A 26,653-nucleotide genomic window follows, 5' to 3' on the forward strand; every position below is an offset into this window, starting at 1 on the left:
GCTGCACGATAAATAGTTGTAAATAAATTAATCAAAAGACTATCATGCTGGCTACATGTATGTACAATTCTATAAGTACACTCGGGACTAAAGTAAGGAAAGTTAAAGAGGATCTGAATTAATGAAGTACCCAATATTTACATTAGAAACTGTCGCTTTAAATAGATCAGGAAACATATAGTCTTTTAAGAATATGCAGTGTTCCTGCGAATTTTTAAATACTTAAAGTATAAGCAAATAGAACTTTTATATATCTGCAAACTAGATTATCTGTAAACATACTATAAACCATGGACGACATTAAACAAATGATTTTTATGTAAAACCGTAATTTAATTTGAAGTGCCACCGATCTTTAAATAGTGGGCGTGATGTATAGACCATGGGGTTCGTATATCTTTTAAAAATGGAAGGCACTTGTACTTTAAATTAATGTTAATTTATTTCGTAGAAATTTGTTGTTGTTGCCCTATATATACTTTAGGTTTTTTTTCAAATACGAAAACTTTTTAAAGAAATCTGAATTATCTTCATTCTGATGATAGATCAAAAAATTTTGATGGTGATTTTTCACATTCTAATTTAAGGTGAAATTATTGCAAACAAAATCCCTGCACTAACATTGCAAAATTGAAAGAAAGGCAAAACTATAAGTTTGGTTTCATCTTCCATTTCAAAGTCACAATGAGTAGTAAACCGACGTGAAACGATTAGGCTAAAACTAAAAGCAAGTTACTTATTTGAAAACTTGTTAAATTGCAACATAATTTAATGTTCTGTATTTGTATTGTTTCAAGTTTTGTTTTCTCTGGGTCTTTTACAGATTACAATGTTGTACAAGTTTTGTTTTCTCTGGGTCTTTTACAGATTACAATGTTGTACAAGTTTTGTTTTCTCTGGGTCTTTTACAGATTACAATGTTGTACAAGTTTTGTTTTCTCTAGGTCTTTTACAGATTACAATGTTGTACAAGTTTTGTTTTCTCTGGGTCTTTTACAGATTACAATGTTGTACAAGTTTTGTTTTCTCTGGGTCTTTTACAGATTACAATGTTGTACAAGTTTTGTTTTCTCTGGGTCTTTTACAGATTACAATGTTGTACAAGTTTTGTTTTCTCTGGGTCTTTTACAGATTACAATGTTGTACAAGTTTTGTTTTCTCTAGGTCTTTTACAGATTACAATGTTGTACAAGTTTTGTTTTCTCTGGGTCTTTTACAGATTACAATGTTGTACAAGTTTTGTTTTCTCTGGGTCTTTTACAGATTACAATGTTGTACAAGTTTTGTTTTCTCTGTGTCTTTTACAGATTACAATGTTGTACAAGTTTTGTTTTTTGTAGAATGACGTACTTTAACCTCTGGAACTTAAATGGCTTTCAATAGTTTACAGTCTCGTTCTTTTGTCTTTAATGTATTGTTTTATCATTGGCAATCAAACATCTACTTTCTTTGATTTCTTAATTTTATACTTATGTTATTGGGATATCAAGTTATATAAATACTATAGTACTTGTTTTATAGATGTAAAAAAATGAAAACAAAAGTTTATAAATTGTATGCATTAGAATAAATTGCCTTGTTTGTGTATTTAGAAGGTCATGTTACCTTTGAAAATTTTGCAGTTCTGGTTAAATAAACAAATTTATTATAATTATTCTGCCATATAAAGTGGTTAGTATTTGTATATATTTGTCAATACTATATAAATAAACTGTCAATAGAAAATATTAAACCTTTTTGATGCTGGAACGGAATTTCTTTTGAAAATAATCTATATGTTTTAATATTTTATGGGAATCAATTGACACGAGAACACTTTCAAAAATAAAAAGGATTTTAAATTGGTATTTTCTCCACTTGAGTAAAAATTACTATTCACCAAATAAAAATGTATTATCAATTTAAATAGGTAATATGTTGTAATACTTGCTAAGTCATGTCGTGTTACCATAGAGACCAGCCTCTCACAAACAAACTAACATTTCTTACGGAAAAGAAAAGAAAAATACTTATCAAAATATAAATTACCGTTATGCGTAACTTTGATCATTAGTTTTAAAGAAAGTAAAGTGACCGCTGTCACGTCATATAACGTAAGGAATGCCACTTAGTTTTAACTTAGGATAAGTGGGGTTAAAAGTCAGTTGTGATTATAATACAATATAGCCAACTAAAGTATGGCTGATGGGTAAGAAAATTTCTATTGATATATCTATGTATATTTAGTGTGGATTCAAACTATGATAAAATTAGCAAAAAGAATAATAGTAAGAATATATAACAAGCAAAAAAAAGAATATAATATATATAACAGCTCATAAGTATGTGTCAAGTATATTTATTTTATGAGTGATTTTTTTGTTGAAAATTAATATATTTCGTCAACGTTTTCCAGAAAGCGTACAACAGAATACAGATTTTTTTATGTAGAATATTCTTTGTTCTTCTGTCTTTTTTTTACAATACTGGTTTTATAGCTTTCAGTGCATTTATTTAACGAATTTTTGTTGTCAGAACTGTCGTTGTGGTAACTTTACTAATCGAGATAAACAGTCAAGATTTGAGACTTAAAATTCAATTCAATTCAAATATTTATTGTCATATAAACTCTGAACAATAAGTTTGTGACAAATAATATAAACATACACAAAATACATTTAACAAACAAAACCATGAAAACAAAAAAAGCTAAAAAGCAAAACAATCAATCTATATGATATATAAATATATTTTATAAATAAATCAAGAGTCCCCTGTCATTAGTTCTAATGCCTGTTTAAAATAGGACCCTAAGCTTTCTACTTCTTTTGAGGTTGATGGACAAAGAAGATATTTAATTTTTTCATTTTCTTGTCCAGGACATAAAATCTGGCATATGTTTAATTACATTTCCTATAAAGTTATCTCTTAGTTTAGCAATTTTTTTGCAGTATAAAATAAAATGGGCTTCATCCTCCATTGTATTACATGATGTGCATAGTCTTTTTTCTCTAGGTATTTTTAAATGTCTTCCTTTTTCTATCATTAAATTATGATAGCTAATTCTCATTTTTGTTATGTTACTTCTCTTTTTAAAAGATTTACAGTTTAAGTAGTTCTCCATTTCTAAATTTTACTTTAAACTTTTATATAAATACAATTTACTTTTTTTTATCTATTTTCTGAAATTTTTATTCAAATATATTTGTGTAGAAATTTAAGAATTGATGTTTAAGGTAGTTTTTTCTTTTGTTTCCCTCAAGAATGGATACGTCCATGTTTACCTCTTTCAATATATTTTTAACATATGTAAACCAGGTATAGCAACCTGAATTATCTAAACTTTTAGAAAGTAAAAAGGATTCATATAATAATGGATTAATTTCAGAATTTAGTAATCTTGATAAGTAAAGTATACTTTGAGTTTTTATATGCATCTCTAGTGGGTATCTCCCTAGCTCTGTTCTCACAGCTATGCTTGATGAAGATTTTCTTGTTCCGAGGATATATTTACAGAAAGACAAATGTAATTTTTCTAAACTTGATTTATCAGTAAAATTAAGGGGGTCTATATTTGTTTTGGAAATATTTGCACGTTTTTCTGCTCTAAATTTTGAAACATAAGTATCCATATAAGTAATTTCTGAATTATAAGTGGCTATTGGTTTAACTATAGAATCAAAAAGACTGCAAGCTACTTTAACTGGCAGATTATCTAAGGAACCAAGACTAGATAAGCCATTTAACTTGACCACTGCTCTTATATTTGCGATCTAAAAGGAGAAATGGATGAGTTTGATCAGTCTAAAGGTGCTGTTGTCCCAAATCAGAAACCTTGTTAGTGGTTGTATTTAGTCATACTCAATGGTTTATTTTAAATTTTTTGAAATACAGTCTTGATGGAATATCTGTGACGGATAGTCTGTGTAAGCTATGCTAAAAATTAATACGGTCCATTAATTGCTATGCATTGTTTCTTTCAGAGCTAATATGGACCAGAACTGGGCCAAGAAAATGAATATAGCAAACAAAGAAAGAGAAAACGTAGCGAGAATAGTATGGCTTTTAATGGATGCTGGCACCTTTGCCTTACGGAGCACCTTCGATAGTGTCCATCCTCCATTGAACCTGAGGGAGCACCTGTCTCAGGCACACATCAAAGCCGTACTACAACGTCTACATACCTCCAATGTTATCAACGACAAACTATGGGAGATGTTATACCCTCTCAATAAGAAGAATACCTCTTCACAGCAGTACGACAGCAGAGCTTTGTGTATCTTACTACAGTCCATATGTCATTTGTGTCCGCCATATCCAAATGGTTGGGGCGTGGCACCACTACCCACCGACAGTAGTCTCAGTGCGGACATTGTTCGATTACAACTCTTACACCAGAAAGTTGCACGAATGGGTGAGTAGGGACACTGTCTACGACACATTTAAATGCAATTATAGGCCACCGGCAATGAGAAAAACCCATACCATAAAGTCGGCTTTTAAAGGCCCTAATAAGAAAAATATGACACATTTGAAACGAAAACACTAATGGCCTGATTTAAATCAATACAATTTACGATAACACGAATATTTCAGACATGAAGTAACAACAACTGTACCACATACTTGTAAGTCTTCTTCAAAATGATGTATAACAACGTTACAAGACTATTTCTGTTGTCTGAAACACTCGCAGCAGACTTTCTTCTATGAAATTCAACCGTAAATTATACCGTATTCCCACAGCAAAATGGATAACTTAACGTGAGAACAAGTATATCATAATTATATTAACGTGAGAACTCATATAGTTCCCACCGCCTACAAATAATCAGTTTCTTATGTGGTATTATGTCAAAATAGATATTACAATTTTTATGTTCTTTATTTTTTTAAATCGTGACAAAGGGAATTCATTGGACAAGTGTTGTTTTGTCTATGGGTGTTTTTCTGCCTTACCTCCATAAAAACAGATGACAAGCATATTTTACTGTGTAAATAACAAACAGTGTATGAAAAATATCAAAAGGCATAATAGACAACCAATAATTAATTAAAGATGTCTCCTTTAATTCCCAACGAAAAAAAACAAAAGTTCCAATGATGTGGATGCAAGCAAATATACAATGATAGTCAACTCATACACATACATGACATAGATAATGTTGGGTGTAACGGAGTAAAACTCGTTAGAATTGTTTTACATTTGTCATTTTGAGGCCTTTAATAGCTGACTCTGCGGTCTGGGCTTTGCTCATATTTGAAGGCCATACTGTGAACTATAGTTTTTTTTTTTGTTGTCTCATGGCAATCACACCGCATCTTCTTTTTTATATATTAAAAAATGAGATCGTGGATCTTATTGTTGCTCTTAATCAGAAGGGTGTATACTCATTATATGAATGTTGTTTGTTTCAGACATGATATCCCCAGAAGAGTTTGTAGCGTTATGGAACCAGATTAAGGAAGTACTGGTACGGTTAGGTGGTCCACCAATAAGAGTCCGTCTCCACAGAATTGAACACGAGATGATAACCACAGAACTACAGAACCATTACGTCAATCTGTTCCAGGACCAATGGGCAGACGGTAGAAAACTCGTCATGACTCCTAAATCTACCGGGTCTAGGAAGAGAGGAAGATCAATGAAGAATAAAAAGGAGGAAAATGGTATGTCTTAAAAAAACCAAAATGGAGAACATTTAAAGGTCCAATCAATAGCCAAAATCGTTAATAGATTTTTCATCCCTGGTTGTTGGATAGGGTCGTGTTGCTTAATTTTTAGTTTTTATTTTATGTAGTATTTTGTGTAACGTTTTTTTCTTCATTTGTTTAATCGATCATGGTGTTGCCGTCGACTTAGGGAGATATTTTATTTCCTTTTTGTAATGTCTTTTCCATTTTGAATATGATAATTCTTTGACATGGGATATGTACGGTATACTTCAAAAGTAGGCATTATGTTTCTATATGGGATTTCCAATCTTGCACATGAAAAGTAAAACATCATTTACTTACTTATACAATGTTTTTACCTTGTTTTTAATATACCCTCTTTAAACATTCTAATATGTTTTTGTTCAGGTATTCCAAAAGAAGACAAAGCTGTATTACTGAAGACATACCGGATGTTTGTCGATAACGTGCAAGCAGAAGACATTCTCGATCGTCTGCAGCAGAACCAGGTTCTCAAGTTTAGCGAACGTCAGGAAATTCTGGCTATATCGAAAAACTCCGAGAGGATGCAAACGATCATAGAGAAAATACATACCACGAAACTGTCCTTCGGATTCAAGGCGCTTTGTGATTCTATTAAGTTCAAGTATAAAAAGTTGTACGATGTTGTCATGGCGATCCGGAAAGAAGTTTACAAACATGGAATAAAAGATACAGTGGGTAAGATAACAATAATATAGGATATTTTTTTAAAGAAATTTTAGAATTTTACAAATTTCGTTCATCACAATTAAGTTTCTGGCAAAATAAATGCCATAGACATTTACTTATAACCTTTAATACATCTAGAAATTTACGTTATAAAGTTAATTCTCATAGTCTGCTTTCTACCACTTTTCCGCAGATATGTACATGTAGTAATGTTTTTTTATTTTTATTATATATGTTTCCTATACTATTTGCTATTAAAAGAAAACAGGAGAGATGAGATCAAATTAAAGTGTAAGATTTGTGTTTTAAAGCTAGACTTGTTGATTTGATATAGTTATAATATATTTAAGACTTAGAGGAACTGGGTAAGCTACATGTATACACTCTCACTTTTCAGTTTATTCATGTCAACTTTTCAGGAATTCACAATATTCATGTATTATTAATTTTAATTCCTTTTTCCAACTTTTGTAAGTTTTGTCTTAGAAAGCTCGACTAATATCATCAATTCCCATTATTGATTTGATATAACTATTTGTTATATGTAAAATGTTGTTCTTAGACACACTTCTTCTGACTAAAATGCATGATCCGAATGGAGAGGGGTCTATATCGACCATGTGATATCCATTTCATGCCTTGTCAGTCGTCGATCCAACATTTTTAAAGTAGCGTTTAAAAATACTAGTCATGATATAATCTTAAATGTAGCACTGCTGAATAGTTATTTATTTTCTTTTTCGAATTGTTCATAAAAAAATATTTCCGTTCTATAGGGGTATACATACCTGGTAAGTCATTTGGTTTGTTCTGACATTTGAGGAAGGAAAATAATTGACAAGCACTTCTAATTACAGACACGTTTTAAAGAATATTTCCACGGAGGTTTGCACGTTTTTCGCACGTTTTCATCATTCGTTGATCTGCACATTATCATTATAAGCAAGGATAACAGTTGTTTGTCCATTTTTTATAACCTCTTTTAAGATCTTATATCGTAAGAACGAAATGTTTGGTGGAGCAGAAACTTAAGTGTAAAAGTGCAGCTTTTCAAAAGCAGAAATCAATATCTACAGAACAGTTTGCATGTTGTCAGGTCTTCAACTGAATATGTATTGTTTTTAGACTTAGATAAACTATGCAGCTGTATTGTATTGCTAAAATATAGACATTGGTTTCATACTGCTTTTATATTTATACAATGTTTCTGATTCCTTGATTAATTGTTTTTGCTCTAGCAAGTTTTGGGTTAATAATAAGCGTTATTAGCAACAGCAGTGTTTTAAATGATAAAAAGATTTGTGTTCCATTCAAAGTTGTTTCTGAAGCAATCGTTTTGATATATACGTAACTGACTATGTGAATATTCTTTTTATATAATTTTTTTCACATTTAATTTTTTAATCCAAATTCTTCATGTTTTCTCTCTGAGTACGATGACCATGTAACAAAATATACAAAATTATTTGGCAACCCCTAAAAGTAATAATTAATTGAAAATCAAAGAGTATATCAGTATTTTTTATGGTATACATGTATATATATATTTTCTTTCTTTGACTTGTGAAGTATTTGGTGGTAAAACTGGTAAGATTGTGCACTGTATTCACTGGTGGGCTTTCTGTGTTCAACAACAAATTTAGTTTTGTGTTTGGTTTTTTTACCAGAATGCACCACAACTCCCCCACCTTTTAGCCTGATTGTTTTAATATAATATAAATTTTGTTGGTAAAATAAGAAATTATTATTTTTCACATAAAACAAAGAAAAGAATAGTAAAATGTTAAAGAGTTTCTAAGTTTGCGTCCTTTTGAAGAATCCTTCATGGTTTTTTTTAATATGAAGGAGGGGTCATTTAAATTTTTACAAGAAGCCATATGGATATCAAGTCAAAGTTATTGAAACCAAAAGAACAAATTAAAAACACCCAAAAAATTTGTGTATTAGAAAAAAATCAATCTAGTCTGCTGAGGAAATAGTATATTGAACGACATTATTTCTACTATACCAGGTGTAGAGTTCAAAATCTTAATGCCAAAATGGTAGGAATTCAAAACTATTCAATTGGAAAAAAAGATGTAGAGAATATATAGAATATTAAAGGTGTTTTACATTTAACTCGTAAAGTATCGATAGTGCTAATGGTATTCATATAACTTGTATCATAAAACAAACTTTTAAAATCCTGGGATAAATTTAAGATCTGAAGATAAATTTTTGCACAGTTTAAATTCTATTAAACACGGTTAACACCTATATATAGTTAATATCAATGAACATATTATATTATTAAACTGAGAACTTTAAATAACCGTGTCAAATAGCAATGTATAGATGGTTTTGAATGATATATTTATTGATAAATTATAAACTTATTTATGAGTTAAATGATCTGACATAGTCGTTGGTAACCTGGTATTTCATTCTTATGTTGCTTGGTAACGGGATACATACAACACTCTCCTATTGACACTTTTAAAATACTTACAGTATTCAACACATTAAACTGTCGGTCTATCAATGAAGTAGCATCAAATCCTCATAAAATTTTAAAAATCAACAACACAAACTTGCAAAGACCAAAATAAAACTCAAACCAGAATGAGCATTAGAGGCAACAGTAGAATATCGTTGTTCAAAAATCAAAAATCGAAAATCAATTGAGAGAAAACAGATATGGGTTATAAAGACACAACCACAGAACGAGTAATAAAGGCAACAGCAGTATACCGCTGTTCAAAATTCATAAACCGACTGCGAAAAAACTTAAACCGAACGAACACATCAACTATAAGCTGAAAAGAAAGAAACAACAGAAACATTGGAGTAAGAAATGAGTTTACAATGGTCTATGAGAATTGAAATTTGCTCCATTTTGAACCTTTATATATTGCTTGGTTTTGTCTTTTAATCTTTAGTACACTACATATCTTTAAAACTAAAAATCCTTGCATATACTCCATACATTGTCTTTATATTAAGTATACCCCCTCCCCCCCGAAAAAACAAACCGACAGTTAAGTTAAAAACGAAGAACAAAAGAAATATGTGTATCTATCATACATGTCATATAACATACTTCTAATACTAGTTAATACCATTTTCTATTGTTCTAGATGTTGTTGGTGTATGTCGGGATTCTCTGTACCAGACATACAAAGCCATGTTTGCCAAATGTCATCCGTTTTCCTGGGCTGATAACATCTCTGTAAATATAAGGGATCTCTATACACCTCTAGATATTCTGGATTCGAACGGGTAGGTGTCACCATACTTGCAAATTCTGCAATTAAAAAAACTATATGTTTTCTACACGTATTGACCAATATTTATGGCCTAATATGTTTTTAGTATTCGATAATGCATTACAGATTTTAAATGTGTGATTCATATCATTCGAGTATTATACCGTGAATTTAAATGCTAGACAAAGTATGTTAGACAACCGATAATTTACGAACAGGTTTATTGAATGATATACGATGTATTATAGTAAATAAAAGATAATTAATAGATCGAAACCAATTAATGTTATCCAAAGGTACAGTATAGCGATTGTATGGTTAATGGGATAAACTAATTAAAAAAAAAAGGATTTTACGAATTCCGTGAATATAATAAAGGGTAATGTGGAATGGTTGCCAGCAAATATAAGCAACCATACGTCCTTCCACAATGAGAAAACCCCATGAGTCAGTCTTAAAAAGGCACCGACATGAAAAACTATGGACTAACGAATAACAAAATAATTTACTAAAAAACAAATATGATAGACAATCAAAAGTGCTGTTTTATATCATCTTAAAACTATTTTTTTATACGTTCTTAACTTTATATATTTCATTTAATAGATTGATAGACATGCTTAAACTATAATTTGTGTTATTTTCTGCAGACGTAAGTTACATTTGAGTGATATATTACCACCTCCCTGTACGAATGGTAAAGGCCAGAGGATTGTCCTAGAAGGGGCCGGAGGGAGTGGCAAGTCTATCCTATGTGCAATGATAACACAATTATGGGCCAGCCATAAAAACTACTTCAAATATACTTACAACATACTTATACATGTTGACATTGCAACGATCAAAGGTGATTTTAAAACCGAGGTTTATCACAGGTTATTTCCGGATGATTTCAAAATCAAACAGAAAGATTTTTGGGCGACCATGGAAGAAAATTCACATGAAATTGTTCTGCTGATTGATAGCTACGAAGGAAAGACAGAGATGCGGGATCTACAGGATATCATATCAGGTACCAGTCTCCCTCAGGCTACAGTAATTGTGGCTACGAATCCGGATACATCCCATAGTTTAGGATTTTCAGCAGATTCAAAACTATTCAACATGGGATATAGCTCACACAGCGTAGCTCGGTGCTTTAAAACTTATCTGTACCACTTCAAAGCCCATCCGGATAAGCACCAAGCGTTGTTCGACTTGATTGAAAATGAATCATGGGTAATGCATAAACATCTTGCTCAACCAATTGTGTGCCTTCTTATATTCGCTATTTATCAGACCAATAAAACCGCCAACTTGGATGACATTGACTGCATAACTAATTTATTTGAAGTATTTGGTTTAAGTATGGCAACCCATTACTGTAAGCGACAGAAAATTGATGTGATCGGCTATGAATTCCCCGAAGAAATTGTTAGTGCAATAAACGAACTCAGTAACTTTGCCTTTGAATCACTAAGAGACGGGAAACGTGCCTACCTCGAAGATGAAATTGTAACTCCGTCCAACAATTCTATGATATTTCATCTGGGTGTATTCTTCAGACTCAATGGACCTCATTGGAAATTTACCTGCACCCTCATGCAGGACTTCCTAGCCGCGAGACATTTAAGCGATTTTGTATTAGAAGAAATGTCAACCATCTTGAAAGACAATAAAATGATGAAATACTCGCGATATTCACAGATGATCACGTTATTGTGTGGACTTTTCCGTGACGACTACGACACTTCTACTCTAAAGAGCCTGTTTACCGATCTTGCCATGCGTAATATAAGTAACACTAAGGTTCTGGGAGATGATGTACAGTCTGTTCGATCAGCTGATTCTAGAGCGAGTATATCACATGCACCGAGTGGCAAGTTAGTTGATTACAACATAAGTTTACAGAGTCTTACCGAGTGTGATTATAGGGAAGACATGTGTGAGATTGTTGCTCAATCGTTACCTGCCAAAATGATTATAAAAAGAGATGGACTTATTTCAACTAAAACTCTAGAGGCTTTACCTCTTGTGATGACAGTAGAAGCCAATCGAATAACTTATCTAGACCTTGTTTTACAACCGTCGTATTCAAGTCAGGCAGCAGTGTATACAGAATTCGCGAAAGGAGTGGCAAAGACAGGTTGCATTAAACACCTTAAGATTCACTGGTCAACCTTAGATTTAATGGCCAGAATTTTGGACGCCTTCATGACCACAGTTGTTTCAGTAGAAAGTATTGTTCTATCTGATATCTGTAAGAAATCAATCAAACACGTGTCCGCAGATACATGGGCCACATTACAAAATGCTTGCGAAAACATGACAAAAACCAAGGAGTTTGCTTTCTTGAATGGTAGTAAGGCCGCCATAGCATACTTTGTTTTACAACACCTTCCGACCACAATCCAGGATCTTAACTTTACCGGATGTAAATTGAACATGATGTGTGCATCTGAACTCAGTTATAAATTAGAACATGCGAATTCATTAACAAAACTTGACATCACAAACACACAACTCGCCGGTTCTGATTTTGTTGCCGTATTACAGGGTCTAAAGATATGTCCGACAATTAAACATCTAAAACTATGTGGTGCCAAACTTGACAGACCAGGTGTTATCACACTAAGTGAATGCCTTCGTCTTACTCGAACCCTTCAGATTTTAGACCTGAGTAACTGTGAGCTTGACACGGAAATGTCCAAACTTTTAGCTAACGCCATTGCTGACAACAGGAGTCTTATGAAACTTGTTCTGAAGAATACAAAAGTAACACTAGAAGGAAAGAATGTTATTTCTCATACAAAATTTGTACAGTTAAAGGTTATAGGGTTAGAAGATGCTAAACACCTTCTTCTTTCTATTTAGGTAGTACTGTGGATTCATTATTATTCGTTGGATACCAATTTTCGTGGGTTTCGTGGGTACAGGTGAACCACGAATTCAAATGTTCAACGAATATCAAATTTTCAATAGGCTTTATATATAGAGATCTACAAAACCACGAAATCAAATATCCACGAATATGCAAGTTTTCAGCAATCCACGAAAATTGATACCCACGACAATAAATGAATCCACAGTATTTTGTTTCATTGATTTATTAAGTCGCCAACAATTTATTTCTTTGAACTGTTTTTTGAATACACGATTGAACCTTTAGTATTCAACTTAGGATACTAATAGAATTGAAGTCTACGCAAATGCTGTAATATTGCAGACACGACGTTTTTAATTAAGGGATTAAAATATATATATATCGATGACTCTGTCGTTTTCGTAAAAAGAATACAAAATAACAAAATAGGTAAAAGTTAAAATATGTTAACATAGGCAATATTAGAATTTAGAAGGACTGTTTTGAAAATAATTAATACTGTCTGCACAGAACTGTTTTGTGACTGAAGAACTCGATCGAAGAGAACAGATTTTCAATATATTTAGATTACTGATTACTGACCCTTACACAGACAATTTCCCGTTTGAATGGTTTAACAGTAGTAATTTTTGGGGCCCTTTATAGCTTGCTATTCGTTGTGAGCCAAGGTTCCGTGTTGATGGCCGTACATTGACCTATAATGGTTTACTTTTATGAATTGTTTCTTGGATGGAGAGTTGTCTAATTGGCACTCATACCACATCTTCCTATATCTAAATAAAACGGGAATTTTGAGTTGCGATTTATAGTTAAAGACTACATAGTACACTAACCTTAGGAAAGATCCCATACACCAGATTACTATAAATATAAGTGTATGGATGTTTGGTCCTTAAATTCTGTTTATTGTTTAGGTCATATTTTTCAATCTTTAACTATTTTGTCCTTTATGTTGCACATTTTCACCAATATTCTGTATCCTGTAAACCCTACACAGAGTGTACCAATATTCTGTATCCTGTAAACCCTACACAGAGCCTCAAATATAGGAATATATTAACCATCATCATGAACATTTATTCAAGAGATCACCACTCAGTTATTTTAAAGTAGTTGCTTTATTTATAAGACCATAGAATGGGTATCTGATTATTTATTATGAGAAATGAATCAAGAACCTATTTCGTGGAAGTTTTTATTTAATATTATGTTGTAGGAAAAATTCTCCATTGAAAGCCAACAACTCTGTATTGTAAGAAAAATAAATGAATTCTGCATAATTTATCATGTGATGAAGTAACATATAATGATATTAAAAATAAGGGTTTAAAAAATGTTTCAAACTGCTTATTCTATGCATTTGTTTTTCTTGGCACTGATATTCAGTTAATATCTTCCACATTTGTATTTTTAGACAAGTAATTCATAAGAATTAGAAAGAAAAAAAATCACAAAGTTTACAATTATTTTGCAAAAATTATTCAATCTGAGTAGATACTTTTTGATAAAGGTATACATGAGAAGTCAGAAATTCTCTTCTTGATGCGACCTTAATGATGTGATGTACCATGCATGGTATGGAGAAAACATGATTCAATTAATTTTAGAAAGTATATTTTAAGTTAAACATTCTTATTTCGCTTTACTTTATATTGTTATAATTTTCGTGGGCATATCTCTGTGCTGCATATTATGATTATGTCAAAATTATTTCGAAATTTTAATTTTTATGGCCCACCTACGATAGTAGAGGGGCATTATGTTTTCTGGTCTGTGCCTCCGTTCATCCAACCGCTTCAGGTTAAAGTTTTTGGTCAAGGTAGTTTTTGAAGAAGTTGAAGTCCAATCAACTTGAAACTTAGTACACTTTTTCCCCATGATATGATCTTTCTAATTTTAATTCCAAATTAAAGTTTTGACCCCAATTTCATTGTCCACTGAACATAGAAAATGATAGTCCGAAGTTTAGGTTAAAGTTTTTGGTCAAGGTAGTTTTTGATGAAGTTACAGTTACATCAACTTGAAACTTAGTACACATGTTCCCTATGATATGATCTTTATAATTTTAATTCCAAATTAAAGTTTTGACCCCAATTTCACGGTCCACTAAACATAGAAAATGATAGTGCGAGTGGGGCATTCGTGTACTATGGACACATTCTTGTTACATATAGCATAAATTATTTAAGTAATCTGTGATAAAAATCTGTGATATTTTGAAAACAAATGCATTTATAAATTTGATGCATTTATGGGTAATAGATTGTAGACAGAATAAAATTTGTTAGAATTATTATTTTTGTTCTTTCCGGCCATTATTTTACATACATTCGTTGGCATACAGGAAGGCGTATTTTGAAAGAATTAAAGAGCAGTTTTCAACATTCACAGTAACTGTATCGGGTCTGAGAGTAAAGAAATGAATTCAAGAATCGCTTTGCAATGAATGAACCACGTGAGACGATTGCATTTATTTAAATTATTAACCATATTGAGCCTCTTGTTTGTTTATAATACATAAAGCAGGTAACAGAATTCACCAAGAATATTGGACCGTACTACAGCTCGATTTAATGACTCACAGCCGACCTCTCAGGAAAAGATGCACAAACGGTGACAAAACATAAAGAACAATGCTTGATCAGGATAGTCTGAATTGGTACACACATAAATGTTATAGATTTAAAACTGCTAATATTTTAATAACTTCGGTCCCTATCCAGACAATTTGTTTTGAATTAAAATCTGCACCGTCTAAATACCAATTTGATTATTTCGTCAACTGGGGAATACAAGTCTAAACATAGTTTTATAGTAAGTTTAGAGTGTGCACTTTAAAAACAGAAGCTTGTTGTAGCTACCTTAAATTGCAAGGCAAGAAACCTGAAAATTAGAAATATCACGACCGGTCCCATTTGCCATAAAGAAAGTTTAGAAACCGAGAAAGTGTGTTCTACTCGGAATGCCATTCGAAAGTCAAATTATCTCTTTGGGAAATCCGTCTTCCTTAAGGGGGTACCCAACACTAAACACCAAAAAAAACCTGTCGTTTAATTTTTCTTGTTTTTATCTTATTGATAAACTAGGTTAAGCTAAACATTTTGTAAAAATTTCGAAGGATTTGAACCATACGTTAAAAAGTTTTGGCAACTCGAATATGACATATTTTGCATGCTAATATTAGCATAATTTTGAGGTTTCAGAAATATGGGTATAGGGGTATATATGTTAAAAAAAATTAAAATGATCCTAAATTGACAAAAGCATAGTTAATAGTGTAAAAGGCAAATATTAGTTCACCAGTTCCATTTGCGTGTATTTTTTTTATTCTGGATTTAAATTTTTGTCCGAATTAAAAAAGGGGGGTCTTAAATTCAGCCCGCAAAAATGACTTTTTTGGGTCCAGTATTTGAAGACGAAATTAAAAAAAAAAAATGTGTTGTTTAATTTTTTTAAAAAACTAACCATTTGTACTGCTATATTAGTTTGTTAAATTTGTAAAATATTATAAACTTTTAACCACCAGATTTTTTTCAATTTTATTATTTTTATAATACCACCACCCTCAATAAATAAGAGCAATTTCCATTCTGATAGTATATTTGGGGCATAATTTTCTTGTCTTTTGACCTAGGGCTTAGATATTTTGTATGTTGACGTAATATCATGAGGTAGAGTGTCACATTTCATGATGACTTCATGTGACCTTGTAATTTGACCTCAAGGTCAAACAAATGTATTTTTTGATAGAATAAAAAAACAAGGCCATATGCATTTTTTTGTCTTTTGACATAGGTCTTGCATCTTTCGTATGAGGTGTCACGGACGGACGGATGGATAAGTCTTTCAGTGCTATTTTACAATATTGACTAAAGAATCAACGATTAGAATAAATAAATTATTTAATAAACAAACAAAAAAAAACCAATTAAGAAGAAAATATACATCAAATTATTCTAAACATTAAAGTTCAAATAAATAGTTCAACAGCTTCTGTAGTTTGTATATCCAGATTACTTCCCTTTGTATCGTTATGACGGTTATGGTATCGTTATGACGGTTATGGTATCGTGCACGACAGTTCCACTATAATATGTAGATATGTTGTTTGATGAATTATGTATGAATGCGTTCAATCCATATGACCACTCCTTAACACCGCAGCATTGTATTACTCTGGTGCAGGCTGGAACCTAGCAATAATATAATTGTACAAACTCTTTAGTACGATTATCAATTTAGATATGCATTTTACTTGCACGTTCATGCAACATAAACATGAACTCTATAATCTCACGTTCATAAAATGAACATATATATTCTATTAATTTACGTAGATAAATACGCACATACATTTTATATGTAGCAAAATGTGTCATATTGTAATAAATATCATAATTTGCATGATAGTTTCACGTACATAAGGAAATTCGGAACCTTGTACACATAAATTTCACGTACATTCAATTTGTACCCGTAATTAACAATCTTGTTCTTGTTCACTAGTAAAACCGCAAATATCTGAATATAAAACATGGTTTTCATATCTTTAAATCCGTTTACAAAACATTATAAATTGAACAATTTACATAATGGAAAATTGTCTGCAGAAGTCTGAAAGTTTCGGAAATTTGATAAACAAAAGTGAGACACAGAAAAGTATAAATATATGTAAGAATAAAACATTTACCTCGGAATTGATGCACTAATACAGTAGAACCATTGTAGGAGTAGGGGCTTTAATGGCCTAAAATGGCCCCAGATTTACAAGATTATAAAAATTCTAACAGAGCAGATTTTTCTCCATAAATTATTAGAATATGAGTAAATGATTTAAAAAAAATGTTTTTATTTAACTAAAAAAAGTTCAATGATGTCACAATGGTAGGTGCAAATGACGTCATAATTGGGAAAATAAGCAAAAATACCGAAATTTGATGGTTTTTCTAAATTTTGACCACCGCACCATGCTTGCACCAATTAGAAATTTTAACATTTTGACAAGTTCATACATATCAAACTTCGGATAAAAAATCTTTTTGGTGCAAGGTTGGTGCGATAGTTTATTTTATATTTTTCATAGCCAAGCGGAGCAATAAAAAGCTGAAATTTGCCGTCCAACTTGGACCTTTTCATCTGACAAAGTTTAGTTTATGCATTCTTATACCTATAGAAACTTTTTTTTTTTGTTTATGAATGTAAAGTGTATTCCTAATTATCTTTCCGTTAGTTTATCTAGTTAGATTTCTTTAAAAAATCTGACAGCTATGAACTTCATGTGCAAGGGAGTCAATACCAACTTTGAGGACAATTTTTTTAATTATGAAATTTTAGATAGACCTTCAATATAACAAAATCTGTACATTTCTGATGTTTTTGCTAATTATAAATTCAAAATTTGTTGTTTGAATGGGGAAATCTTCTCTCTCTGGTATTAGGGTCAGATCCATGATTTATGTAACGAAAAGTGGGGGAGGGGGGGGGGGGGGTGGTATTTTACTTAAGTTTCCATAATTGGCGAGAAACACAAGATTTATTTCGAAAATGAAACCACCTACATTGGATGTGTCTTTGTGGGTAATGTGCATAGAAGAGAACAAGTTCTATAAAATTTGAAACGGCATAAGGTAGACTTTCCATCACTAGTAGCACGATTTCAGTCTGAAACGGTCATTTTGGTCTGATCGTATCTTAATTGACTGGATTTACCGCTAGAGGAAAATGTCAAGATTTGTCAGATCGTTAAGTCTCCATTCGGATCGATAGTCTCATTAGGTAAATTAGTCCCGTTAAGGCATGTCAAGATATTTAAGACTGTATCTTCTAGCGAGCTGTTTAGATCCGTTAAGACCGTGTCAGACCAAAACAGACCATGGATACAAACTGACGTCAAGATGTTGTCAGACCGTGTCCAGTCGTGTTCAGATTTTAATAATTTGGACACAAAACGAGTGAAACTTTCCCATTATTTATCAGGGGTTGCTCCCCTTTCAAGAATAAAATAAAACTGTGAAAGAAGACGATTTTTTTAACTGAAAGTCTACCACGTCCCCTTAATCATGTTATTTAAATAAAACAAATATTCAATTTGAATTCTAACTTCTTCCTATTTAATTATTTAACACTGTTTTATAATTATATAAATAAAAAAAAGTAGCTCAAAGTCATACTGCTGCACAAATCGCCGCGAATTGACTAAAAAAATCAACAGATTGCCGAAATAATATTTGATTATTGAATATAAGCACCTGAACCTTTATATTTAATGGTTTACAAGTGATTGCAATACGTTTTATATGCAATTACAGACTGCCGTACGTGGTGAAGAATTTGTCATTCATTTTTACACCCTTATTTAATAATAACGGATGTCGGCCGTGATAGACACTTGAAAACGTGATCTTAATATGTTAAATTAAATTTAGGATGTAACTATTTTTAAATATTGTAAATGAATGCATTATCATTTATCTTTTTATGTTACCTATATAAATTGCATTTGAGTAAATTTGAGGCAGGGAAAAAATATATAGATATAACTCTGTCTTTTATCGTTTTCCGTTTATTGTCATGACATTGTCCGTTAACTTTATTTTTGCCAGACTTATGCGTTTGACTTTCCATCTTTATTGTTTAATGTGTCTATAATTCGAGAGCCTTTTGTAATAAAAACTACATACCAGAAGCCTTCGTTAAAAAATAAAGTTTGAATATTATAGCAGAAAAAGGCTTATAAATTCATTCAAATTTATATTTGAAATAGGATAAATAATCAAGAAAATGTTTATAAATACGTCAGACACTGTACTTAAAGTACATTTAAAGACCAGGTTACAGATATATTACATGCATACAGCATAATAAAGCTGGTTTAATTTGAATGACTATCCATTAGGGACATTTTTCGACGATAATTAATCAAATCTGACAAGTTTAATTAAAAACGGAAAATAATTCTTCGCCCGTAAACGATTTAACGTTACCGTACCCTCTTTATTTTTGTTGCATTCATGTCGCATGTGTGTCGGCAGTGTCAGCGCTTCTAATATTATAGCTAACTTATTTTACACAAAATCGTTGACATGGTAGAAGGAAACTATAGTACAATATAAGCTGAGCTGGAAATTGCAATTGGTGAGTAGAAAGGAATATTTTAATACATGTCTATCAGAATAATCATTGATCATGGATCATCACCCAAGAGTTTGAAGGAAAAATGTTCACATTTGTTAAATTTGTGCATACAGGTATGAATCGACGTTCCAATACTCCACACTCTTGGATAGTAGCCTGTTCAAAGGCAAAGTAAGAATTTGGGCTTGTTAAAAAATTGTTCCTGTGATTGGATCCCCCCCCCCCCCTTTTTCATGTTTTTTGGAAGATCAATGCATGATTTAAAAAGTTACATATAAACTAGTATGGTTTAAACCCCCTTTTAAAAATGGCTGGATCCACCCCTGTTTATTGCCTATCATGCATTGACATGTGGGGTATTCACAATGGTATGGTTGTGCGGGATGGCCTATACAAGTTACAACAGTTACAAGACCTAAACCCCTGATCGAGTAATCCTACATATTGTATGTTAATGTATTGATAACTGTCACGTCCTAAATTTGCATGAAATATTTGTCACTTTTTTTTATTAACCAATAACCAACCAATCTTCACATGTTACGAGGTAGTCCGAGACAAGCTTGTCTGGCAAAACAGCCGTTTGGACGTCAGAGTAATCTCGGACTAGTTACGACGATGATATACCTATTTATATAGCCACTGGTGGGTGATGTACAATAATTATAATTTGTCACATATGTGTTATGAATACCTTCAACATGTTCAAGGCTTGGTTTGTATATATGCAATAACCTCAAAATTGCCCGGGGCAAAAAAAAGAGTATATTGATATTGTGCCCTGACATGCCTGATTCCAAATGATGAGACGGCATAATGCGTCCTCAACAACAATTTTTAACACTTTTCATCTTTTGTGATAAGAAATTTAAGATTTTACTGGGTATGATTCATTATTTTGTTATAAATGATTTGTTATGCTCTAAATTTTGTAGAACTTAAATATATGTTATAACAAGAAAAAGAAATTATGTTGAAATTTTTATTTTTATCTTTTGTATATTATTCACTGTCATGACTGTCATGACTAAATAAAAATTAGATCCCACGCATGCGCGGCATAGTTAAATAAGTGCCTGACACGTTATCATCAGTATGTTGATGGATTATAAAGAAGAAGAAGAATCTTATAAATACTATTTGCTTTGTCACCATGTCACGTTGGTAGTAATATTCAACAAATTCTATTTTAAAATAAAAAAGTATTATAAATTGATCACAACAAGTATAGTGCTATAGCCTCTATTAGACAGTAACCCTTCAATGAAGTATACACCTAAGAAAACATTGATGTAGAAATAGAGAACATTTTGTTTTAGAAATAGAACCTCAAAAAAGGGTTTTATTCTTCTCATAAGGGACTTATCAATTAAATTGTATAAGTCATAAATTCATTTCTTTACATCATTAAACTTTGTTGTCAAGAAAATTATGATTGCTAGTTTTTCTTGTAGATAAATACAAGTTTATATATAATAAATACTTTATTCTTAATGTATATTTTTTTTGTAGATAAGATATCACATTGGTTTGAGCATGATTCCCAGCCAGATTATGAAGCGGCATATATCATGTTTATCAATGTATATATAGGAAATATATAGTGTCACTAAGTTACTCTCATATGGTACCTCATTTGTACCTGTAGCTATAAATTGTGAAATGGTGGATTCATTCATAATTTTGTGTTACTTATTGGTTTTGAAATAACGTTGATAGAGCTAACAGCATTATGTCATGATGTACAGTTGATGGGATGATCTGATTGGACAAAAAGAGAATTGTGAATTGAACAAATAGCAAACTTACAATTCATAGAAAAAATGTAGGAAATACAATGTACTTCATTACTTGGTGACAGAGCATACCTTTGATATAGATATATATATATATTTGAAATAAGTAATATTACCAATTTGAAATAAAGAGAATTTAAAGTTTTCTAGGAATATTAGTAGTGCATCATATCTTAATTCCATGATTATCTTGGATAGTTATATCATTAAGAATAGAAAATTGGAATAATGGAAATTTCTAGTTTCAGTGAATATCAATCATTGTCAATACTAAAAGTGCAGCATCATGATCATACATCATCTGATTCACCTTGGATAATTATTCATTTGAAATAAGAATTTGGATATAATAAGAGTTTCTATGCTGCCATTGCTATTGTTAGCTACATGTACCACCAGGGAGTGTTAAACCTCCTTTACTTTCCATGAGGGTCTGTCACGGTCCATCACTATTGGTTAGTGTCATATATATGCATGATGATGGAAGTTTTTACCAACCTAGACAAGCTTTACAGCCCTGGCATGGTTGTTGGTTAGAGTCGAATGACAGCTTGCTGTATAGTTATAATAGTCTGAATGTATCTACATGTATTTTGATAATCTTCTAAATTACTGTTCATTCTGAAACTGGCATTTTATAATAGTAGTCAAACATATTAAACAATACATGTACTTCAAAGTATCATTTTATTTTGTCTCGCCTTACACAAAAGTCATGAAAGTTGGTTGTATACAAGAAATTTGTATTACAGTCTTTGGGTGATGATGTAAGCTATTTTATAGAGCTTTACATTTTAAAAGCTTAAAGAGCTGGATGTTTCTTGTCTTGTATTCAGGTGCTAGTAGCTAATTAATATGTTATGATGTTTCAGTTTGCCATTATATGTACATTGCACCTGACCCCATTTTCATGGTTCAATGATTGCATGTAAAATATACTGTTACTTAATCAATGAAATGCTCTTTTATACTGTATATTTTATATATGTAATTGGATACATTTTATTGTATATGAGTATCTTGAAAGATCTACTTGTCTATCAGGTTGGGTTGACCTGACCTTGACCTTCATGGATAATTCAAGTGATTAAGGTTATTTCAGTTTGATACAATGTTAACATGGTTAGGTTTGTTTCTCAGTTTATACTTCCTAATAAAATTGACACTGGAAATGGGGAATGTGCCAAAAAAGACAACAACCCAACTTCAGAGCAGACAATAGCTGAAGGTCATCAATGTTTCTCATAAGCTATAAGCTACATTGTACATGTATAGGATCACTACTTTTGGCATAATTATGGAATAAATGTAAGTTGTACATGTTTGACATCTTTGAATGGCTTATTTCATCTGACAATGACACCATTTTCATGGTTTTTATGTTTAGTCTTTTTCTGTTTCTATGGTTACTATAACCGTTTAACCATAAATTTGGGGTATGGAAGAACTGTGAAATTCAAAAATTCATGAAATTCATGAAATTATCTGTCATATATCTGTCTGGCATGGTTATTTTGACTGGACTTCATTTTAATGGATTATTGATAATGTAAAGTTTATGTGATACTTATAGACTAGTAAAATCTTCTTATTACAGAATTTCAATAAAAAGATCATGAATAAGGCCACATTTAAAAGAATGTCTGTTTCCCATCCCAGGGGGCATATTTTTTACCTGGGTGTGGGGAGGGGAAACAAACAATTTTTATTTTGGCCTAAGGAGATATGGTGAGACGACTATCAACCATTTAAACCATGTAGACCAAGTGATTTACTTGTTAGTTACTATATAATAGGTCACTGCACACCCTTCAACAATGACCAAAAACTAAAACTTTATAATGAGCACCCTATAAAAGGTTCAGCCTGTAATGAGGCATCTGACACAGTTAATGTAAAATATTCAGACGAGAAACCCAACAGTGATGACAATTTGATTTATTATACCATACCCTCCCCCCCTCCCTTGGAGTTAAATGTCTAATCCCTTAGTGTACTGATATGAATAGTATTTTACTGGAAATGTTTCGGAAAATAGATATTGATGCTAACGTAAATATTTTATCCAATAAAAAGACAGGAAATAAGTCGGTGAACCAAAAAGTTCAAATCTAATTGAAAATTAAAGTGCCCATGAACTCACTGATCATGCACGAGTGATTCTATTCATAAAAAGTGTCCGTGTAACAATTAAGAAGAGTCTGTGTATCATCGAAAAAGAGTCTATGTAACACCCCTTAATGTACTGTTTTTCTATAGCTCTGCAAGGGGGGGGGGGGTCAAAGTCGTTCAAAGGTCACTGTACGGCCTTTAACAATGAGCAAAATCCATACAGCATTCTAGTACGGCATACGTTTTACCTCAGCGAACTCACTGTCTTGGTGATGTATCAATCATTTGCTTCAGGTCGATCCATTTCGCATCTCGTCATGAATATGCGTGATATATTTGCCACTGGACATTAAGGGAGCAATCAATTTATCAGTTTCATTTAGTGATGCATGCTAATTATATATAGTTCTCAAATGATAATTGTCTAAAACTGTTTCCATTTTTGTGTATTTTATTTTTTAGCGTAAATTTTAGAATTTCTTTCCGAATCTTTCTCTTTGCAATTATTTGTTTGTAAACATTTAATAAAGTAGTCCATGTCAGGGGTTAGATTGTATACAGCCAATCTAGGACCAGGGCAGTAGAACAGAAAACAGTCTCCATTGTATACATACATATGCATTTATGTTGAAGCATAAAACAACGACATGTAGTTGAGCTCGTTTTGGTGAAACAATTACTGTCAAATCTTTATATATATATATCTGGTAAAGTTGTCATAAAAGCAAAAACGGACGAAAAAGTTGGCAACAATTTATAATAAGCAGTGTATGTAAAGTGCGGATCCTAAAAGATCATTTTTACTGTATATGCCATAAATGTCTAATGTAGAATGATAAATAAACAGACGAACTTTTTTTAATTTTTGAAGAAAATGAAGAAAAATAGTTAAAATGTATATGTTCAGAAATACATAATACTAATAAAACAAAGTAAGAGATGCGAGCGGCATTTATCACGCCTAAAGCCATCCAACTGTGAAATATATACCAAAATAGGTGAATTTTTAGGACATTTCACGAACAGATCGTGCAGGTGCTTTATAACTAACAGGTGAGATGTTGTTGCAGTAAAAAATATTCATTTTAATACAATTATTAAAGTTGTATAACGTAGAATATGTTTTGTCATTCAGTTTCTTCATATTTAACTAAATTCCACTATGATGATTTCGTAATGCTAGTCATGTTTACTGTCGAATAATGATACTATTCTTTCATTTTAACTGTGGAGCGAATCATTAGTATTGTATATATGCGGTGCATTTTCACTGTATAATTATTATTTTTTTTATCTATTACAGCTCATTTCTTTAAGCATGTAGAGCAAGACTTTAGTTGATTTGCTTGCTTTTTTTATTGGATAATCATTATGATAACACCCAATTTAATTCAAATATTAAAAATACAGGTTAAACTATGCCTATTCATATTGTTTAAAAATGTCAATCTTATTTACAAAGTTTGTATAAACAATTATACAAACAAAGCAAGCAAGCCAACCAAAGTTTTGCTTTACATGCATTAGGAAATTAGCTGTAAAGCCTTAATTTAGCCGACTTGCTCAAATAATAGATAAAGTAAGAGAAAGATTTGATAAAATTTAACTTACGGATAAAAGTTTGGTTTTAAAACACTCTACTAAATTCAATAGAAATAACATTCATTTCAAATGTATTCCATTTAGTTTCTTATAAAGCGTATAGAGATCTTTATCCTTATTTTTTTTATCCATTTCCATGACACTTCACCACTAATTACGTACATCTTGATACAGATTGCACCTTTGTTTTCCCGTTTAAAAGGTTTTACACTGGAGCCCTTTATAACTTGCTGTTCGGTATGAGCCAAGACTCCATGTTGAAGACCGAAGTTCCAAAGGGTCTAAAATCAACAAAAATGAATTGTAGCATGCATTTCGTGTACAATAACCCAAATGTGCATGGTTTTACCTCTGTGGTAGTATCCATTCGCGGATCTAGAATTTTTCATAAGTAGGGGCCGCTGCTGTCACGCTCCAGTGATTCACTATATAAGTTAAAATCAAGGAGAAACGTAATCTGAAGAAGACAATATGACATTTTGAGAATCGCTTTTGTTACAAGTTTGAAAAGCTATATATTTGATGAAGAATGAATGAGGAGTTTGTATTTCAATTGGAAAATACATGTATCATAAATCCTAAAGTCATCAACTAAGTTTTTTTTTCATTAGTTGCAAGTGCATTTATCACATAATTCTACAATAAAAATTCCTCGCATCTTTGAAAATTCTACATTAATAATGACTGCACTAACAGTGATAATTCATCGCATCTATAGTTAAAATGGATCGCTTTCAATAATCGATATGCTATATTATGATGCTTTTATAACACTTATTTGAAGTTTAATGCTATGTTTGTATATTATAAAGACATATCACAATGAAAATATGTTAAAACTTAACTTAAAATCCTTTAACTTGATATTTTCAAAACGTAAACAAATACAGTTTTCCCATGATCCTTTATTCTACAATAGACCTACCCGCATATAACAGTAAAAATGTACTAGCTGGATTCGCACTTTATATACACTGATAAGACTAAACTTATTTTGGCCGTTTCGTTTCTTCTAAAGTGTTAAATTCAACCATGCGACTGGCTTACTTGGAGATTCAGGTGACCTTTTTCGTTTTTTAGAAATTTCAATCAAAGTTCGTATATCCCTTCAACGATTTATTCAATTTTTTTAACGTATAGATAGCGCGAAACTCTCACTACACCATGCATAGACTATTTTTTTTCGACCAAATGCGGCTGCTTATTTATACAACCGAACAACCAAACGTCCGCACCCAATTTTAGCAAAGATATACTGTCGAACGGGAGATGTGAATATTTCTATACCCAATCAATCATTTGGTTTTGAAAACAATTTTAAAGGTATACATTAATACGACTTCAACCCAACGACACATATCAATCAAAACATTAAGAGTCAACACACAGATTTTTGTTATAGAAAGAAACCTATACAGAATAAAAAGCCTAAACCGCAACAAGACTAAATAATACGGGAGCAGTGATTTTTTTTAGACAAAAATGCAAGTGTTCCGTAGAAATATTTCACGTACCATTTTTTTTTATTTCGATCG

General features: G+C 31.7%; 1 protein-coding gene and 1 long non-coding RNA gene across 3 annotated transcripts in view; one reads left to right on the forward strand and one right to left on the reverse strand.

The window, feature by feature from the left end:
• LOC143074978 (uncharacterized) overlaps positions 1–12,681 on the forward strand; it is a 28,429-nt gene extending 15,748 nt beyond the window's left edge. For both annotated transcript variants that reach the window (XM_076250185.1, XM_076250184.1), the window contains exons 2-6: positions 3,963–4,393; positions 5,398–5,649; positions 6,064–6,375; positions 9,483–9,624; positions 10,262–12,681. In XM_076250185.1, the coding sequence (XP_076106300.1) occupies positions 3,963–4,393; positions 5,398–5,649; positions 6,064–6,375; positions 9,483–9,624; positions 10,262–12,464 (3,340 nt within the window). In that variant the 3' untranslated portion in view covers positions 12,465–12,681. The remainder of the gene's footprint in view (positions 1–3,962; positions 4,394–5,397; positions 5,650–6,063; positions 6,376–9,482; positions 9,625–10,261) is intronic.
• A 3,677-nt stretch (positions 12,682–16,358) lies between these two features.
• On the reverse strand, positions 16,359–17,203 carry LOC143074979 (uncharacterized). The gene is made up of 2 exons (XR_012978203.1): positions 17,165–17,203; positions 16,359–16,667 (listed from the first exon to the last, which is right to left on the reverse strand). It is a non-coding gene; the product is annotated as an uncharacterized LOC143074979 (long non-coding RNA).
• Positions 17,204–26,653: the final 9,450 nt, after the last annotated feature.

This window comes from Mytilus galloprovincialis, chromosome 5 (genome assembly GCF_965363235.1).
Source record: "Mytilus galloprovincialis chromosome 5, xbMytGall1.hap1.1, whole genome shotgun sequence".
NCBI lineage: Eukaryota > Metazoa > Mollusca > Bivalvia > Mytilida > Mytilidae > Mytilus > Mytilus galloprovincialis.